This window comes from Phyllobates terribilis, unplaced genomic scaffold (assembly GCF_046119375.1).
Source record: "Phyllobates terribilis strain yellow unplaced genomic scaffold, ASM4611937v1 Scaffold_11__3_contigs__length_659146591, whole genome shotgun sequence".
Taxonomy (NCBI): domain Eukaryota; kingdom Metazoa; phylum Chordata; class Amphibia; order Anura; family Dendrobatidae; genus Phyllobates; species Phyllobates terribilis.
This window is the reverse complement of record NW_027362771.1, coordinates 157484322-157505906: the sequence shown is the minus strand read 5'-3', so window position 1 is coordinate 157505906 and position 21585 is coordinate 157484322. Positions and strand designations below refer to the sequence as shown.

General features: G+C 46.1%; 1 protein-coding gene across 1 annotated transcript in view; it reads right to left on the bottom strand.

The window, feature by feature from the left end:
- The window catches only part of WIF1 (WNT inhibitory factor 1), a 167881-nt gene that overhangs the window by 21254 nt on the left and 125042 nt on the right, over positions 1-21585 (bottom strand). Inside the window, exons 6-7 of the mRNA XM_073650692.1 lie at positions 17837-17932; positions 11331-11426 (exon numbers count right to left, since the gene is read on the bottom strand). Of these exons, the coding sequence (XP_073506793.1) occupies positions 11331-11426; positions 17837-17932 (192 nt within the window). The remainder of the gene's footprint in view (positions 1-11330; positions 11427-17836; positions 17933-21585) is intronic.

The window sequence follows — 21585 nt, the reverse complement described above, 5'->3', positions numbered from 1 at the left end:
GTTGTGATTGCAGTCCTTTTAAGGACTAGGTTACAGCATTTCCTACGACTTTTATCAGGCAGGTCTGTGCTCTTAAATAGATAGATTGTGGGAGTAAAGACTAATTGTAATTGGAGTCCTTTTCAGGACTAGGTTACATCAGTTCCTATCAGTTTTTGCCAGGCAGGTCTGTGCCAGTGCTGTGCAAGTTTTTTTTCACAGCATTTGGCTGAATCTAGCAAAGCTAATCCTTTTTGGCCTATTGCAGAGTGTGTTAGTCAGTGGAGTAGCCTATCTGTGTTGCAAGATATACCACCTGTGTATAGAATACCAATTTTTTTACTGCACCTAGTGAAGTAAAATCTTTTGGGCATAGCATCATTCTATTAGTCCATCTATACTGACCTCCATCAGGTTGCAAACTGAATATAATTTTTTTCTGCATCTAGCTCTGAAAAAATATTTGGGCTTCTAGCAGTGTGTGGGACTTGGTCTATTAGTCCATCTATACTGACCTCCATCAGGTTGCAAATTAAAAATAATTTTTTTCTTCATTTAGCTCTGAAAAAATATTTGGGCTTCTAGCAGTGTGTGGGACTTGTTCTATTAGTCCTTCTATACTGACCTCCAGCAGGTTGCAAATTGAATATAATTTTTTTCTGCATCTAGCTCTGAAAAAATATTTGGGCTTCTAGCAGTGTGTGGGACTTGGTCTATTAGTCCATCTATACTGACCTCCATCAGGTTGCAAATTAAAAATAATTTTTTTCTTCATTTATCTCTGAAAAAATATTTGGGCTTCTAGCAGCGTGTGGGACTTGTTCTATTAGTCCATCTATACTGACCTCCATCAGGTTGCAAATTAAAAATAATTTTTTTCTGCATCTAGCTCTGAAAAAATATTTGGGCTTCTAGCAGTGTGTGGGACTTGGTCTATTAGTCCATCTATACTGACCTCCATCAGGTTGCAAATTAAAAATAATTTTTTTCTGCATCTAGCTCTGAAAAAATATTTGGGCTTCTAGCAGTGTGTGGGACTTGGTCTATTAGTCCATCTATACTGACCTCCATCAGGTTGCAAATTGAATAAAAAAATTTTCTGCATCTAGCTCTGAAAAAATATTTGGGCTTCTAGCGGTGTGTGGGACTTGGTCTATTAGTCCATCTATACTGACCTCCATCAGGTTGCAAATTAAAAATAATTTTTTTCTGCATCTAGCTCTGAAAAAATATTTGGGCTTCTAGCAGTGTGTGGGACTTGGTCTATTATTCTATCTATACTGACCTCCATCAGGTTGCAAATTAAAAATAATTTTTTTCTTCATTTAGCTCTGAAAAAATATTTGGGCTTCTAGCAGTGTGTGGGACTTGTTCTATTAGTCCTTCTATACTGACCTCCAGCAGGTTGCAAATTGAATATAATTTTTTTCTGCATCTAGCTCTGAAAAAATATTTGGGCTTCTAGCGGTGTGTGGGACTTGGTCTATTAGTCCATCTATACTGACCTCCATCAGGTTGCAAATTAAAAATAATTTTTTTCTGCATCTAGCTCTGAAAAAATATTTGGGCTTCTAGCGGTGTGTGGGACTTGGTCTATTAGTCCATCTATACTGACCTCCATCAGGTTGCAAATTAAAAATAATTTTTTTCTGCATCTAGCTCTGAAAAAATATTTGGGCTTCTAGCAGTGTGTGGGACTTGGTCTATTAGTCCATCTATACTGACCTCCATCAGGTTGCAAACTGAATAAAAAAAATTTCTGCATCTAGCTCTGAAAAAATATTTGGGCTTCTAGCGGTGTGTGGGACTTGGTCTATTAGTCCATCTATACTGACCTCCATCAGGTTGCAAATTCAAAATAATTTTTTTCTGCATCTAACCCAGCCAATAGTTTTGGCCTAATACCACAGTTTGGCCACTCAGCTCTGCTCGGTTACCATCCATTGTTTTTTTGTGCAAACAACTCCAGAGTTGTGAATTAGTTAACCACCAAAATGAGTGGAAAAAGGCCTGCTGCTGGTGGAAAGGGGAATAGGCGTGTTGGGAAGGGGAAAAAAGGTTGTGTCCGTGGGGTAGGTGCAGAAGAAAGACCATCTTCCAGCCAAACTAAAATGTCTACTTCTTTTAGCGGACAATGTGATAAGATCCCTTTCTTACGGCCACGCCAATCGCTACAAATTCCAGATGAGGCACAAAAACAGCAGGTGCTTCAACGGATATCAAGTGCTCCTTTAAGTGGGCTCTCCTCCACATCAACTTCAACATCACAAATACTCCAGTCCTCAAAGGTGTCACCCAAATCGCACTTGCTTCCTCACAGCTCCCAAATCTCCAGCTGCCCGTCTGAGTATGAGGTAGAACAGATGGTTGAGTCTGCAGAGCTGTTTACTCATACTATAGCCTGGGAATCAGAGGTCGACTCCAGCGCTTCTGTGAATCCAGACGAGGAAATGATCTGCACTGATGCCCAGAATCTTTATGAGTCGGATCCAGGACCAGACGCAGAAGGTTCTGACCATAATGTAGACCCTCATTCCTAAACTGTAACTCCTGTTGGTGGAGACAATGAGGAAGACGATGATAAGACTCAAATACCTGATTGGAGCGACAACTTTAGTTTTTTGTCAGGGCAGGAACAGGTTGGCTCTGAGGACGACGGGTGTGATAACGCACAGGGTGATGATGATGAGGTCGGAGATCCCACTTACTGTCAACCCACAGTCAGCCAAGAGATGAGGTCAGCAGAGGAGGTGGAGGAAGATGCTAGTGACGACGAGGTCAGGTTGCGCCTTCCTGGACAGAGACGTAGTACTGGAAGCACGTCAACAACTGCATCCTCAAACACAACTCTGCCTCTCACCACAAGTCGTGGTGGCTCTTCAGGTCGCATGGGTGCTAAGCCTTGCATAGCCTGGGCATTTTTTCAGATCGATAAAGATGACCCAACTCGTGTTATCTGTAACATTTGTCAGCAAAAGCTAAGTAGAGGCCAAAAAATACATAGTTTGAGTACTTCATGCATGAACCGGCACATGGACATGAAGCATAAGTTGCAGTGGGAAGCTCAGTGTGCTACAATGCGGTCTAGCCGGCCGGGCCAACCACCGTCTGCCATATCTTGTGCATCCGCGGCCTCTTCATCCTCTGTGACTGGGGGGACAGCAGTCACACCTGTTTTGGGGCGCAGACCTGCCACCTCTTTACCCGCAACAGCCAGCGTGATTGGCAGGTCATCATTTTCTTTGGAGGTGGTAACACCAGCTGGTCTTGAGCGCTGTCCGACATCGATAGCACCACCTTTGGATCAAGGCAACCTAACATGTCCGCCTGCATCTTCCTCACAGACCGGCAGTTTGCCGGGGACACCCTTATCAACCCTGTCTAAGCACAATAGCCAGCCCTCGGTCCCTCAGATGTGGACAAGTAAAAGACCATTTCCTCCTAGCCATGAGAAAGCTAAGAGGTTGAATTTCACCATCTGCAAGCTCTTGGCTACAGAAATGCTGCCTTTCCGCCTGGTGGACACAGAGGATTTTCGAGACCTTATGTCCGTCGCAGTGCCCCAGTACCAGATGCCCAGTCGGCACTACTTCTCAAAGAAAGGTGTGCCTGCGCTCCACCAGCATGTCGCACACAACATCACCGCTTCTTTGAGAAACTCTGTGTGTGACAGGGTGCATTTCACCACAGACACTTGGACGAGTAGGCATGGACAGGGGCGTTACATGTCGCTGACTGGGCACTGGGTAACTATGGTGACAGCAGGACAAGGGGCTGCTGTCCAAGTCTTGCCGTCCCCACGAGTTGTGCGTCAATCCTCTTTATGTCATTTTTCCTCCACTGCTTCTGCCTCCTCAACCTCCTCTCGGTCTTCCACCTGCACCCAAAGCCTGTCTGGTCATGCCACAAGCTTTCTAACTGCGCAGAAGGGATCCTGCACACCTCCTTACTATGCTGGCAGTAGGGCTCAACGTCATCAGGCGGTTTTTACATTGAAATGTCTGGGAAATGTGAGTCACACAGCTGAGGAGTTGTGGTCAGCTCTGGAGAACCAATTTCATGAATGGTTGTCTCCACTGGACCTGAAACCAGGGAAGGCCGTGTGCGACAATGCTGCAAACCTGGGTGCGGCCCTTCGCCGGGGCAATGTCACACACGTGCCTTGTATGGCTCACGTGTTGAACCTGGTTGTCCAGCAATTTTTAGCCCACTATCCCAGACTAGATGGCCTTCTGCAGAGGACACGGTCGCTGTGTGCTCACTTCCGCCGTTCGCATCCCGCAGCTCAGCGACTTACATCTCTACAGAAGTCGTTGGGCCTGCCACTTCACCGGCTAAAATGCGATGTGCCTACCCGGTGGAATTCAACTCTGCACATGTTGCAGCGACTGTGGCAGCACCGACAAGCCCTGGTGCAATACGTTCTGACGTATAGCCTGGGCCAACGAGATTCAGAGGTGGGGCAAATCACGCTGGAGGAGTGGTCTCAGATCAGGGACCTATGCACCCTTCTGCACAGTTTTGAAATGGCGACGAAGATGTTTAGTGCTGACGATGCCATTATCAGCATGACTATTCCGGTGATTTACATGCTGGAGCACATGTTAAACAGAATTCGGAGTCAGGTGGTGGCACAAGAGGAGGTGGAGGAAGTAGAGGAGGAGGAGTTGTATGCGGAAGGGCTAACATCTGCAAGGTCCAGACGGTCGGCAGCACCAGGGCGGCAGGCATGTGAGGGTGGGGGAGATGATTTTACCAGGGCGCATGGTAGCAGCCAAACTAGTGAGGAAGGTGCAGGAGCCCAGGAAGAAGTGGAGGACGAACTGATGGAAGACTCATCAGATGAGGGAGACCTTGATCACATTTCTGTTGTGCGAGGTTGGGGGGAGAGGACAGAGGAAGGAAGCATGATTGTTACCTCGCCACCAACACAACAGGGACTTGGTGCTCCTGGATGCGCAACACACATGAGTGCCTTCTTGCTGCACTACCTGCAACATGACCCTCGAATTGTGAGAATTAGAAATAATCCTGACTACTGGGTTGCCACACTGTTAGATCCCCGGTACAAAAGTAAATTTGCAGAAATTATTCCTGCCATAGAAAGGGATGCACGCATGCAGGAGTATCAGCAGAGACTGTTGCAGAATCTTACATGTGCTTTTCCACAAAATACCAGTGGTGCACGTAGTGAATCTCACAGTTCCAACTTGCCAACCGTGGGACCGTCAAGTGTTCAGCACTCAAACCGTAACAGAACCACAGTATCTGCTGGTAACATCAATTTTGCGGAATCATTTCACCACTTTTTTAGCCCATCCTTTGCAAGGCCACAGGAGACAAGAAGTCTGACACATAGTCAACGCCTAGAGACGATGGTACAGGAGTATCTCCAAGTAAACATTGAAGCCACGACTGTGTCACTGGACCCTTGCTCTTTTTGGGCTTCCAATCTGGATAAATGGCCGGAGCTAGCCACTTACGCCTTGGAGATCTTGTCATGCCCCGCAGCCAGCGTTCTGTCTGAACGTGTGTTCAGCGCTGCTGGTGGTGTGCTGACAGATAAGCGCACGCGGCTCTCCACTGATAATGTAGACAGACTCACGTTCATAAAGATGAACAAATCATGGATCCAAAACGACTTTTCTACCCCTGTGTCATCCTGGGGAGAGTAAAAGCTTGATGATTGGTTAAAATCACCCTACCAACCGTTTTAAGCTTTCAAATTACTAATCATGTTTATCTGTATCTTGACTGGAAAATAATTTGGGCTTTGTAGCAGTGTGCAGCACTGATCCTATTAGGCCATCTATAATAAGCTTCACCAGATTTAAAATTAAAAATAATTTTTAGCTGCATCTAGCCCGGAAAATAATTTTGGGGCTCCGAGATGCGCAAGACACATAAGTGCCTTCTTGCTGCACTACCTGCAGCATGACCCTCATATTGTCAGAATTCGAAGTAATCATGACTACTGGGTTGCCACACTCTTAGATCCCCCAAACTTTTCGATCAACCTTTTCATTTTAATAAAGACCAAAAAAATGGTCATTTTTGAAATTATAAGCATTAGCAGGTTGTTAGAAACTGAAATCAAACAGTTTTCAACTCAAAACTTTATTCTAGGTGATGTTACATTTTCACATAGGACCCCTTGTTCGAAAGGAGCTTCTGAACTCTCTCGTCCATTGAATTTGTCAGGTTTTGGATGGTTTCTGCTTCAATTGTTTTGCATGAGGACAGAATACCCTCCCAGAGCTGTTGCTTAGATGTGAACTGCCTCCCGCCATCATAGACACTCCTTTTAATGATGCTCCAAAGGTTCTGAATGGGGTAGAGGTCAGGGGAGCATGGGGGTCACACCATAAGTTTGTCCCCTTTTATGCCCATATCAGCCAGAGATGCAGATGTTTTATGTGCAGCATGAGATGGTGCATTATCATGCAGAAAAATGATCTTGCTGTGAAATACACGGTTCTTCTTCTTGAACCATGGCAGGAAGTGCTGTTTGAGAAAATCCACATACATTATGGAGTTCATCTTTAGCGCCTTCAGGGATCCTAAAGGGGCCGACAATCTCTCTCCCCATGATTCCAGCCCAAAACATTACTCCACCTCCTCCTTGTTGGCGCTGTAGCCGTGTTTGCGTGGGGTGTCCATCAACCAGCCATCCTCCACTCCATTCATCTGGACCATCGAGCGCTGCACGGCACTCATCCGTGAACAAAACAGTTTTGAAATCAGTCTTCATGTAATGTTTGGCCCACTGGAGCCGTTTCTGCTTGTGTGAAGTGGATAGAGGAGGTCGACAGGATGGCGTATGCACAGCTGCAAACCTCTGAAGGACCCTGCATCTTGTTGTTCGGGGGACGTTGGAGGCACAAGCAGCTTCAAAAACTTGTCTGCTGCTATGACAAGGCTTTTTTGCCGCTGCTCTTTCAACCTGACGTAATTGCCTGTAGGAAAGAGTCCTCAATTTGCCCTTATCAGCACGCACACGTGTGTACTGTGAATCAGCTACATACTTCTTGATTGCCAAGACACTTCATCCTGATCATCGCACAATGTTGATTGTAGTCATGCCTTGACCTAAACACTCCACAATTTGTTGCTTCTCAGCAGCCGACACATCCTTTTTCTTTCCCATTTTGGCAGAAAATGTAGGCTGCTTAATAATGTGAGAGAGCCTTCTTAAGTAGTCTTGCCTTTCATTGGACACACCTGCCAAACTAATTAGCACAGGTGTCTGCAATTGCTTACAGTGATATAAAGAGCCCTGACACAAATCACCATCAATGAGTTTAACTGACAAACAAACAAATTCTTCCCTTATCACTCCTAAACACTTTTTGCATAATAATTTGGAACGCGGTGTACATGTGCTTTTCCACAAAACACCAGTGGTTCACGTAGTGAATCTTACAGTTCTAACTTGCCAACCGTGGTCTGTATGGAATTGTTCAATAAAGGGCCCAAAATTAAGATAACATAGATGGGAGAGGTCTCTATGAATAGGAATTCCTAAGTATTTGATACCCTGTGAGGGCCAGGCAAAGGGAAAGTTGGACTGGATGGAATCCTATATGGATTTAGGGAGGGAGACATCGAGGGCCTCAGACTTCGCTGCATTGATTTTAAAATTTTACCATGTAACAAAGTGATCTATTTCAGCCATAACAGCAGGGATGGATATATGTGATTGAGTGATATATACTAGGACATCATCAGCAAATAGAGAGCACTTGTACTCGGTGCCTCCCACCTCAATCCACCTAATATTGGGGTTATGGCGAATTGATGAGAGCAGGTGCTCCGTCACTAGGATGTATAAGAGAGGGGACAGAGGACATCCCTGCCTTGTCCCATTGGTGATTGTGAAAGGTGATGAAAATGTTCTGACGCACCCCCTGGGCCTTGGGACACCCGGAGCCGGACCCTTTTTGGTGGATGCTGGTGGTTGTAGTCTTCGTGGCGGCGATCCGGTTCCGTGGCTCAGGGCGGTCAAACCAGTGGCGGAACTATTTATGTGGTTTTGATGTTTAAATGTCCGACTACGCCACCCGTGGATTGCGGTCAGAGTGAACCGCCGCTACAGGGCAGACCGCTAAGGCTGGTGTTGTGGGTGCAGCAGAGCGTAGCATAACTCCCCACGGGAGGAGTATAGCCTCAGGGCAGTGTATGCGGAGGATGGGGGTGATGGTGCAGGGCAGCAGCAGTAACGACACGGAGTCAGTGATGCAGTTCAGGGCCTTTACTCACAGTTCTTATTATCCAGACCACGTCTGCAGGTAACGGCTGCCCACGTCGTACTGTGCTCACCAGGTGAGGGGCTCAGACAACTCCCAGATAACTTTGGAGCGCTTCACAGGACCCCCTTTGTGTGTCCTTTGTCTGGCCTTTCTTACCAACACTTCTGTCCGGCTGCCTCGGGCCTCCTCTTGGTAAACTTGGCGCCAGTTTCCCTGACCCTATGTGGTGCCTTCCTAGCGGGTGGAGCAAGGGGCTGCACCACATAAAATGTCAGAGCCTCCGGTTTCTAGCTGAGGGTCGTTTCCTGCCTCCACTAGTTCGGGGACCGGTCTCCCCCTTTGGCCTGACCCCTCCACGCAGGTGGATTCGGGCGTGCGGTGGCGACTCGCCCGTCCGCACCCCTGGGATCCCTTCATTCCTCGTTCCTGGAGCCTTCTCCGCTCCTCTTCCTTCCTTCTCCCTCTTGCAGGCCTGGGCCTCTGTTACTAGGCCCGCCTCCGGAGCAGAGCTCATGCAGAGCCCCTGCTCCCTGCCACTTCTGCTCAGACTTCTCTGCACTGAACTAAGATGGTGCCCACCTTTTATACTCCCTTCTCAATGCACCCAGGAACTGCTTCCTCCCTGCTCCTGCACTGCAGGGTTCCCCTTCCTCAGTGTTCCCTCCCCCCACTCCAGCCAGGGACAGGGACTGTCGTGCCCATCTCAGGGGCATATTGGTCGCCCTGCCCCACAGCAATGTGGTGTAATGCATGCAGGTGTCGGGTCCTGATCCACACTCCATCCTTATCTGAGAGTGAGATATCACACCTCTGGGTGAGGTGCAATACGTCTGTAACAACCGAGCCCTCGGTGCTACAGTTCCATTTATCTTCAGCCTAGGTGACGTATTGTGATACAGGGCCGTGATTTTGGCTATAAAAGGGTCCCCTAGACCCCTACCCCAAGCTTTTTAAGAGAATCATATATGGCGTGCCAGGAGACTCTATGGAATGCTTTCTCAGCATCCAACGAGAGTATCTACTTACAAATTTTTAACTGCATCTAGCCCAGGAAATACTTTGTGCCTAGTAGCAGTGTCTGCTAGTCAGCGGATTATCCCGGCTGTTAAGCAAGCTACACCACCTGTAGTTTGGACACTTAATTTTTTCAAAGGAAATGCTTCGGGACCACGGGATACTTAGTGAAGAGCATCAGGAGGCACCCCAAGGCATAGGGGCTGGGACTGGCACTAGGATGCCTTGCGGTGGACAGCCGAGCTCGATCCTTATAAAAGCTTTTTAACTGCAGCAGCTTTAGTGGACGCTACTGGAGCTGGAATTACGCGGCTGCTGGCATGAGACTTGCCCTCCAATAGATCCTTGTAAATGGATTTAAAGTGTATTCATTCAAATTAGAGGGACAATTTAAATTAAAAAGCTTAGAGCTGCCTCCACCACAGGGGGGCTCTCTCGACCCACCAGCGGACAGGCACCAGTATTGGGAGAGGGGGGCTGGCCGTCAGGGTTCACCGCGGCTCTGGCACAAACCCGGCGACACGGAGGTGGCACGGGCAGGAGCGGACTGGCCGTCTCGGCTTCTCACTTTTTGGATTTTAGAAGGGCATGACATGCCTATATCTGTGTCTCCCCCTCCTTTTACTCCTCCACCTCTTTTCTTTTCGCATGACTATATGTACTTGTCACTTTTCCATGTGTTAGTTGTGTCTTCTGAGCAGTTTGTCAGCTTTTGGACACCTTTGAAGGTGTTTTCTATGTGTTTCTATGTGTTTTTGTTTGCCTGCCATTGGTTTTAACGGTGTTCGAAGGTGTTCGACGAACAGTTCGACGAACAGTTCGGCGAACACACGGGTGTTCGACGAACCGAACCGAACTCGAACACTACGGGGGTGGCTCAACACTACTCCCTACCTGGTTTCAAACAATATTTTACCTCGAGGAAAGAATCATTTGTGATCCCCTGTTGTAATATCTGTATACCCCCCGCCCACTGCCCAGGAGATGTGGTATGATCAGACCATGTTCCTGTACGGTCAGACACAGCCATTACACAGTACACAGCAGGGGAACATTTATAAGATTATCTTAGCACAGGAACATTTTATTTAAACACATCCAATTGTGGAAGTTATTATTATTCCAATATCTATTGATTAAAATGAACTTTTGTTCGTGGGAAAACCCCTTTAAAAACATGTATGCACAACTCCATCAGGTGATCAAGTTCCCGGTTTTTGATTTTAATCTCTCTTTTTTTTAACTTACTACGCTCAGAAAGAGCCATCTTCTCTCCTATTTCCCTTAAGGGAATTCCATTATCTGTACATTGTAAGAATAGTGCATTTTTTTTTTTATACTCCAGTGCTTATGTGACAATACAGTGATACACTGACATGTACACACTTGGTGTGACTAGTTTATTCGATATTTATCCGTAAAACGATGAAGAAGTGGCTGGAAGCTAAAACACACATGAAAAAGCTTTAACTTGGTACCGTACGCACCAGGCTGCGAGGCTGAGATGTGAAATGGGCGGGTTACACCTTGATCCACCATTAAAGTCAAATATGCAGGAAGGGTCCAAGGCACCTCAGCTACATTTTGTAATACTTTATTGTGGAGCAAAAATGCACTTAACAGCTGTTGTGTGATTTTGTGCTTTACAATAAAGCATTGAATGAGGTAGGTGGTGGCGCCTTGGACCTTTTTTGCATATTTCACTTTAATATTTCTATGTATTTGTTTATAAAACTTTCTGTAATTGTTGTTCAATATGGCAAATTAATTTGAGAAGTGTCTACCCTTCTAAATGCTAAATACTGTATTACTATACAAAGATGTTACTACAGCGGAGGCTAAATGTAAGCTTATTGGCGTAGAAGCTGATAGGAAAATGTGAATACATTTGTGCTTCAAACATCACCCAGTTACAGTGGCATGTGTGAAAGGCTTTGATGCCAAACCTCTGAAAATTCTTTCATCTTGACATAAATAAAAGCAGCTTGAAAGCTGCAGTGGGGGTTACAATTTATTACATTTTAACCTAACACAGACAAAGGAGACATGAATTGCAGAATTTCGGCATAGTGGGTTCTGGTCACATACTTGTCTCACACTGATCTCCTTCGTAACCTGATGGGCAGATACACTTCCCCGGATAGAAGCACGTTCCTCCATTCAGGCAACTTGTAGTACAGTTTGCTGTGTACAGAAATGAAGAAAAATACATGAATGGTATCTTAAATGTACTGTATCTTCTTATTATCCTGATATGAAAGATAATTTGCATGTGGTATCCTACCTACCCTGCTGCAGTGATTATATGCCAACTAGCTATTGAACCACCCGTTCTACGCCCAGGTGGCGAGCATTTTTATTGGTATATGGTCTTACATGTTGGTATGTGCTCCCCCCTCCTGGTATTTGTGCTGCCCCCACCATCCTATCCCGGTATGCGTGGCACCCCTCAGCCCCAATCCCGGTATGCGTGGCACCCCTCATCCCCAATCCCGGTATGCGTGGCTCCCCTCATCCCCAATCCTGGTATGCGTGGCACCCCTCATCACTATTCTGGTATGCGTGGCACCCCTCATCCCCAATTCCGGTATGCGTGGCACCCCTCATCCCCAATCCTGGTATGCGTGGCACCCCTCATCCCTATTCTGGTATGCGTGGCACCCCTCATCCCCAATCCTGGTATGCGTGGCACCCCTCATCCCCAATCCCGGTATGCGTGGCACCCCTCATCCCTATTCTGGTATGCGTGGCACCCCTCATCCCTATTCTGGTATGCGTGGCACCTTTCATCCCAAATCCTGGTATGCGTGGCACCTTTCATCCCCAATCCTGGTATGCGTGGCTCCCCTCATCCCCAATGCCATTATGCGTGGCTCCTCTCATCCCCAATGCCATTATGCGTGGCACCCCTCATCCCCAATCCTGGTATGCGTGTCACCCCTCATCCCCAATCCTGGTATGCGTGTCACCCCTCATCCCCAATCCTGGTATGCGTGTCACCCCTCATCCCCAATCCCGGTATGCATGGCACCCCTCATCCCCAATCCCGGTATGCGTGGCACCCCTCATCCCCAATCCCGGTATGCGTGGCACCCCTCATCCCCAATCCCGGTATGCGTGGCACCCCTCATCCCTATTCTGGTATGCGTGGCACCCCTCATCCCTATTCTGGTATGCGTGGCACCCCTCATCCCCAATCCTGGTATGCGTGGCACTCCTCATCCCCAATCCCGGTATGCGTGGCACCCCTCATCCCTATTCTGGTATGTGTTGCACCCCTCATCCCTATTCTGGTATGCGTGGCACCTTTCATCCCAAATCCTGGTATGCGTGGCACCTTTCATCCCCAATCCTGGTATGCGTGGCTCCCCTCATCCCCAATGCCATTATGCGTAGCTCCCCTCATCCCCAATGCCATTATGCGTGGCACCCCTCATCCCCAATCCTGGTATGCGTGTCACCCCTCATCCCCAATCCTGGTATGCGTGTCAGCCCTCATCCTCAATCCTGGTATGCGTGTCACCCCTCATCCCCAATTCTGGTATGCGTGTCACCCCTCATCCCCAATCCCGGTATGCATGGCACCTCTCATCCCCATATGCGTGGCACCCCTCATCCCCAATCCCGGTATGCGTGGCACCCCTCATCCCCAATCCCGGTATGCGTGGCACCCCTCATCCCTATGCTGGTATGCGTGGCACCCCTCATCCCAATCCTGGTATGCGTGGCACCCCTCATCCCTTTTCTGGTATGCGTGGCACCCCTCATCCCTATTCTGGTATGCGTGGCACCTCTCATCCCTATTCTGGTATGCGTGACACCTTTCATCCCCAATCCTGGTATGCATGGCACCCCTCATCCCTAGTCTGGTATGCGTGGCACCTTTCATCCCCAATCCTGGTATGCGTGGCACCCCTCATCCCCAATCCCGGTATGCGTGGCTCCCCTCATCCACAATGCCATTATGCGTGGCTCCCCTCATCCCCAATGCCATTATGCGTGGCACCCCTCATCCCCAATCCTGGTATGCGTGTCACCCCTCATCCCCAATCCTGGTATGCGTGTCACCCCTCATCCCCAATCCCGGTATGCGTGGCTCCCCTCATCCCCAATCCTATTATGCGTGGCACCCCTCATCCCCATCCCGGTATGCGTGGCACCCCTCATCCCCAATCCCGGTATGCGTGGCACCCCTCATCCCCAATCCCGGTATGCGTGGCACCCCTCATCCCCAATCCTGGTATGCGTGTCACCCCTCATCCCCAATCCCGGTATGCGTGTCACCCCTCATCCCCAATCCCGGTATGCGTGTCACCCCTCATCCCCAATCCCGGTATGCGTGGCACCCCTCATCCCTATTCTGGTATGCATGGCTCCCCTCATCCCTATTCTGGTATGCGTGGCATCCCTAATCCCGGTATGCGTGGCACCCCTCACCCCCCCACTATACACACATCCCCCAAAAAATAAACAGTTATACTCACCTTTCTTCTCTGTACTCCAGCGCTGCAGCATCCTGTTCTGCTGGAGGCTGGGGGAGGAGTGCGGCGACAGAGCACCGCGCTGTCTGGCGCCAGAGCACCGCGCTGTCCGGCGCCATTTTGCTGAAGACACATTGTAAATGTGTCTTAAGTAAAATGGCGCCGGATAGCGCTATGCGCACGCGCCGATCCGATGTCTCACTCCGCCCCGGTCTCCACTGAAGAGAGGCGCCGCGACAACGCTCTTCCCAGTCAGGTAAGTATGTAAGTATGGCGCCGGAGATCGCAGTGTGCGTTCAGTGCCTACGCATACCGCGCCATCTCCGACGCCATACACCTCCTCTTACCTGTAACGGCTGGATGCGGTCTTCTGTCTGGAGCCAGACTGCGCGTCACGCATGCGCAGTCTATCGAGGCTTCGGACAGAGACCCGCATCCCCGGTTATATTATAGATATTAATAACATCAAAATAATATGCAAATTGCCTCTTCAGAGGAAAAGAGGACTTGTGCTCTATAGCGCCACCTATTGGAAGCAGCAATCCTACAAGTCACAATCAACCCTTTAACGAGTCATGCAATATGACTTAGGATAAAAGCCAAATCAGAATCTCAATTTACAGACACGGTGTTTCGGGCTGTTGGCCCTCATCAGTGCAAAGTATGAGAACTGATTTGGCTAGGTGAGAGGCTCTGGACTGAGGTCTAAGGGGTAGCGTTTCTCCTTATGGAGAGTGACACACCAGCTCTGGCACGTCAAGGTAAGGAGGCTTATTCACCATGCAGTGCTCCTCTGGGAATATCCTAAGTCATATTGCACGACTCGTTAAAGTGTTGATTGTGACTTGTAGGATTGCTGCTTCCAACAGGTGGCGCTATAGAGTTCAAGTGCTCTTTTTCTCTGAAGAGGCAATTTGCATATAAAATTTTCCCTCTGAAGAGGCAATTATCAAAATAATATAATTTGTCTGCTGTTTATAAGATTGTATTCTATCTTCCTGATCTTGAATGCTAAACTACACGCTAAGTATATGCTACCCTTAGAAGCTTAAAGTATACGACAAAGAGCAAACCATGGGCCCAATTCATCATTGCATTTTCAAGATTTTTATGCATGAATAACTCTCGATTAGTGACTCTTTTATTTGCGACAAAATGATCAAAGGATTTGGCCCTTTTTTCAAGTTGTCTTTTGTTGTTTTATTAGTTTTCTGATCCTTACGTCAGTGCGGCTTTTCTAGATTTTTTAGACTGATTCATTAAAGGGATATTCCCATCTACAAGATCCTATCCCAATATGTAGTAGGTGTAATAATAATAATATTAGCAAATACCTCCAATTAGAAATGTAGTATAGTATTTTTGATTCGCTGTCTCTTTCCTCATGTGAAGGCATTGCAGGACCTCAGGTATCCATGGTTACGTCCACTAATAAAGTGACTGTTAGTTAGCTAGCTGCTAGTGGTCGTAACGATGGATACCTAAGGTCCTGCAATGCCTGCACATGAGGTAAGTGGAATAGTGAATCAAAAATACTATACTATATTTCTAATTGTAGGTATTTGCTAATACACTGCTCAAAAAAATAAAGGGAACACTCAAATAACACATCCTAGATCTGAATGAATGAAATATTCTCATTGAATACTTTGTTCTGTACAAAGTTGAATGTGCTGACAACAAAATCACACAAAAATCATCAATGGAAATCAGATGTATTAACCAATGGAGGCCTGGATTTGGAGTCACCCCCAAAATTAAAGTGGAAAAACACACTACAGGCTGATCCAACTTTGATGTAATGTCCTTAAAACAAGTCAAAATGAGGCTCAGTATTGTTTGTGGCCTCCATGTGCCTGTATGACCCCCCTACAATGCCTGGGCATGCTCCTGATGAGTTGGCGGATGGTCTCCTGTGGGATCTCCTCCCAGACCTGGACTAAAGCATCCGCCAACTCCTGGACAGTCTGTGGTGCAACGTGACGTTGGTGGATGGAGGGAGACATGATGTACCAGATGTGCTCAATCGGATTCACGTCTGTGGAACGGACGGGCCAGTCCATAGCTTCAATGCCTTCATCTTGCAGGAACTGCTGACACACTCCAGCCACATGAGGTCTCGCATTGTCCTGCATTAGGATGAACCCAGGGCCAACCGCACCAGCATATGGTCTCACAAGGGGTCTGAGGATTTCATCTCGGTAGCTACTGGCAGTCAGGCTACCTCTGGCGAGCACATGGAGGGCTGTGCGGCCCTCCAAAGAAATGCCACCCACACCATTACTGACCCACTGCCAAACCGGTCATGCTGAAGGATGTTGCAGGCAGCAGATCACTCTCCATGGCATCTCCAGACTCTGTCACGTCTGTCACATGTGCTCAGTGTGAACCTGCTTTCATCTGTGAAGAGCACAGGGCGCCAGTGGCGACTTTGCCAATCCTGGTGTTCTGTGGCAAATGCCAAGCGTCCTGCACGATGTTGGGCTGTGAGCACAACTCCCATCTGTGGACGTCGAGCCCTCATACCACCCTCATGGAGTCAGTTTCTAACCGTTTGTGCAAACACATGCACATTTGTGGCCTGCTGGAGGTAATTTTGCAGGGCTCTGGCAGTGCTCCTCCTGTTCCTCCTTGCAAAAAGCGGAGGTAGTGGTCCTGCTGCTGGGTTGCTGCCCTCCTACGGCCCCTTCCACATCTCCTGGTGTACTGGCCTGTCTCCTGGTAGCGCCTCCAGCCTCTTGACACTACACTGACAGACACCACAAACCTTGCCACAGCTCGCATTGATGTGCCATCCTGGATGAGCTGCACTACCTGAGCAACTTCTGTGGGTTGTAGAGTCTGTCTCATGCTACCATGAGTGTGAAAGCACAACTAACATTCAAAAGTGACCAAAACATCAGCCAGAAAGCATTGGTACTGAGATGTGGTCTGTGGTCCCCACCTGCAGAACCACTCCTTTATTGAGGGTGTCTTGATAATTGCCAATAATTTCCATCTATTGTCTATTCCATTTGCACAACAGCATGTGAAATTGATTGTCAATCAGTGTTGCTTCCTAAATGGACAGTTTGATTTCACAGAAGTTTGATTTATTTGGAGTTATATTCTGTTGTTTAAGTGTTCCCTTTATTTTTTTGAGCAGTGTATTATTACTATTACACCTACTACATATTGGGATAGGATCTTGGAGATGGGAATACCCCTTTAAGTTTAACTTTTTTAAAAAGTTGCAAAATTTGGCCCAAATCTACTCCATAGTCCCTCTGTTAGTTTTATGTATAGCTGTTGTTTTCATGAAAGTTTTACATTTCCTAAGAATTTAGGAGAAGTAGGAGATAGACGTTCTGGTAGACAGTGCTGCTGTGATAAAGGAGTAATTCCACGTGTGGTAATACTTCAGGTAGCTTTTATTAACGCTTTTCAGGTTCGTACTGAACCCTTTCTCAAAACTTAACTACATAATGTAGTTATGTTCTTAAATTATGATATATAGTTCAGTTTTGAGAAAGGGTTCGGTATGAACCTGAAACGCGTTAATAACACGTGGAAATATTCCTCTTTCACAGCAGCACGATCTACCAGAACATCTATCTCCTGAATGTACATGCAGAAGAAGATCCTCTTTTATCTGCGGACATAACTGCAGGAGCTGAATAATATACCGGCATTTATTGGAGTTGTGACATACACAACCGAATCAAGTGAGCAACCACCTCACCCCCTGAATTCACTTTTAAAATACATCATTACCCTATGTGCTCTTGTCTCCTTTTTTCTTTTAATTTTGAAGAATTTGATGCAAAGAACAGCAATGAATACCACAAGACATTAAAGAAAATTTACTTAAAAATACCCCCGCAAATAATGAATCAGGCCCTATGGGTTTAGTCGTCTCTTTCTTACCTTACACAATATCCTATGCTACACACATCTTCAGTACAATGTATGCTTATTATTCACTACATAATACTATGCTCGAATTATTGGAAGAGATGACATCTTGTGAATAGCGATGAGCATAAATAAGACATATAAATATATTTGAAATGAAAGATAATTATATGAAAAATATATTTTATACATAATGTTTCTGTATGGTGTGCAATGTACCTTTATCACAGTTGGTGCCATAGTATCCTGGAGGACAGATGCACAATCCTGGAGTTACACAAAGCCCACCATTTAAACAACGTGGCAGGCAAAGTGCTGCAATAGAAAATGAAATAACAGATGCACTGCATTTTAACATTGACACCACATATAAGGCACCCCGTAAATTAAGGTATTTTGTACATTAAATATGATTTTGTTATAAGATCATTGTGTTAGTATATTTACTCAAAAAAATAAAAACACAACATTTGTTTTTGCTCCTATTTTTCATGAGTTGAACTCAAAGATGTAAGACTTTTTCTATGTACACAAAAGCCCTTTTTCTCTCAAATATTATTCACAAATTTGTCTCAATCTGTGTTAGTGAGCATTTCTCCGTTGCTGAGATAATCATCCACCTGACAGGTGTGGCATAGCAAGATGTTGATTAGACGGCACGATTATTGCACAGGTGTGCCTTAGGGTGGCCACAATAAAAGGCCACTGTAAAATGTGAGGTTTTACAGTATTGGGAGATCCGGGGGGGGGGGGGGGGGGGTAAAGCAGTCAGTATCTGGTGTGACCACCATTTGCCTCACGAAGTGCAACACATCTCCTTCGCATAGAGTTGATCAGGTTGTGGATTGTGGCCTGAGGAATGTTGGCAGGGCTGCCACCAGGAACTTCAGGGCCCCATACTGGCAATTTTCGGGCCCACTTGAGACTCCGCCCAGGCTCCACTCCAGATCCGCCTCCACCCATTGAACCTTCTACAGTCCCACTGCTCACTCGTGGAAAAACTCCACTTCTGCACCACGTCCCACTAATCACACATTAACAGTTCCTATCGAACACCATATCACATATATAGCCAGCAGCTTTTGTTTTGGCCAAAAGATTTTTCAAGCCGCCACCACGACAAGGTAGGACAGGGCTCTACTGTACTCTAACCTATTAAACATTTATTAAAATATCCAATACTCTCTTTAGGTATATTTTTATTTATTTTTCTTTAAGGTAATGTGTCACATACATTTCTTAAAATGACAAATAATACCACATACAAGGGACAAATACCGCCACACAATGACCAGACCACATATTACCACCACATAGTGACCAAATACCATATACAAGGGACAAATACCGCCACACCATGACCACACCACATATTACCATCTCATAGTATCCGAATAATAGCACATAGAAGGAACAAATACCACCACACCATGAGATGATCACATATTACCACCATATAGTGACCGAATAATACCACATACAAGGAACAAATACTGCCACACTGTTACCTGACCACATATTACCACCACATAGTGACCGAATAATACCACATACAAGGAACAAATACTGCCACACCATGACCAGACCACATAATACCACCGCATAATGACTGAATATTACCACATACAGGGGACAAATACTGCCACACCATGACCAGACCACATACTTTAATAAAAAAAACTACAATACCAATATTACCATAAGTGCCATTATACACAGGAGCTCTGTATATAGTATCAGTGTACAGGTAATACAGGGATAAACTGTGACATTATACACTGGAGTTCTGTATACAGTGTCAGTGTACAGGTAATACAGTGATCACCGGTGACATTATACACAGGAGCTCTGTATATAGTGTCAGTATACAGATAATACAGTGATAACCAATGATATTATAAACAGGAGCTCTGTATATAGTATCAGTGTACAGGTAATACAGGGATCAACAGTGACATTAAACACAGGAGCTCTGTATATAGTGTATAGTGTACAGGTAATACAGTGATCACCAGTGACATTATACACAGGAGCTCTGTATATAGTGTCTGTGTACAGGTAATACAGTGATCACCAGTGAAATTATACACAGTAGCTCGGTATATAGTGTCAGTGTACAGGTAATACAGTGATCACGGGTGACATTATACACAGGAGCTCTGTACATAATGTCTGTGTACAGGTAATACAGGGATAACCAGTGACATTATACAAAGGAGCTCGGTATAAAGTGTATAGTGTACATGTAATACAGTGATCACCAGTGACATTATACACAGAAGCTCTGTATATAGAGTACAGGTAATACAGTGATCACCAGTGACATTAGACACAGGAGATCTGAATATAGTGTCAGTGTACAGGTAATACAGTGATCATCAGTGATATTACACACAGGAGCTCTGTATATAGTGTCAGTGTACAGGTAATACAGGGATCACTGGTGACATTACGCACAGGAGCTCTGTATATAGTGTAAGTGTACAGGTAACACACTCACTCACCAGTGTAGTCTCCAGTTGAAGTCCTTCAACTTCTTTCTTCTTCATCCAGTGCAGACCGCCATCACTTCTTCCAGCCAGGTCTCCTCTCTGCAGAAAATAACACACAGTTATCTAGAGCACCGCTTCCAAAGCACTTTCCCCACCTTTTCCCCAACTTCTACACTATGCAGCTGAATACAGATGTGCACCCACCATTAATATATAATTAGTTATTATGCAACCCACCATTCCAAATTTAGATTGATAATCCACCACTGTGTCTCCCACTAACTATAAACAGACATTTTCCCCACCCAATAAATACATAAATTAATTAGCATCTGTACTCTTTCCCCCATTTCAATACCGGTTACACTCCTGCATCCTCAACATTCCCCACTCTGTACCTCCGACTCCCCCGATTCATTATATTTACATGCCCCCCTCCGCCCCAATTCATTATCTCATGTCCTCTTTCTCCCACCTCCACCCTCTATTCATTATCAACTGCTCTCCCCCACCCTCAATTCATCATTATTTGCTCTCCCCCACCCTCAATTTATAAATATTTGCTCTCCCCCACCCTCAATACAGAATAATTTACTTTCTCCCACTCTCAATTTACCTTTATTTGCTACCCTCCACCACCAATTCATCATCATTTTCTCTCACCCACCCTCAATACAGCATAATTTGATCTCTCCCACCCTCAATCTTTCAATATTTGCTTCTCCCCACCCCCAATTCATCATTTGCTCTCCCCCACCCACCACCCTCAACTCATCAACATTTGCTCAACTCCACATTCAATTCATCATCGTTTACTGTCCCCCATCCCCGCCTCAATACATCACCATTTACTCCCCCACACTCAAGTCATCATCATTTGCTGTTCCCCACCTTCAATTCATAATTTGCTCTCCCCACCTGTAATGACCGGAGGTCCGAGAGAGATCCAGTGAGTCACAAACTGAGACAGAGACAGAAATAAACAACACTTTCTTTACTAAAACAGGGATTAGACTAAAATTCAGTATTGAATGAATCAGTCTCAGGTTCTGCCTGGGACACTGTCTCTACTAAATACACACAATCAGCAAAAGCTGAAATCAATGTGCCAATCTCAAGGTTTCCAGCTTATGTGAATTATTCTAGTGATCTGGAACAATTTTACCTAAACACAGTGTCAGACTAGTGAGGGCGGTATATGGGGACCCCCTGAGATGGCACACTGAATACAATCCTACCACTATGAACAATAATAATGCATGAAACTATATCAATTGCTCTTATACCCTTATTATCAGGATACCCGGGTATCTTAAAGTTATGGTACCGTTAACCTCAGATGCAGTCTATCACAGGCCTGTGAATTGCGGTGGCTGCAGCTAGTCCCGAAAAACTTTGGCACCAAAACAAAAACAAAGTTCACAAAAACAGCAAAAATTCCTTGTCTCGTCGGCCGATGCCGAGCCCACACGCCGG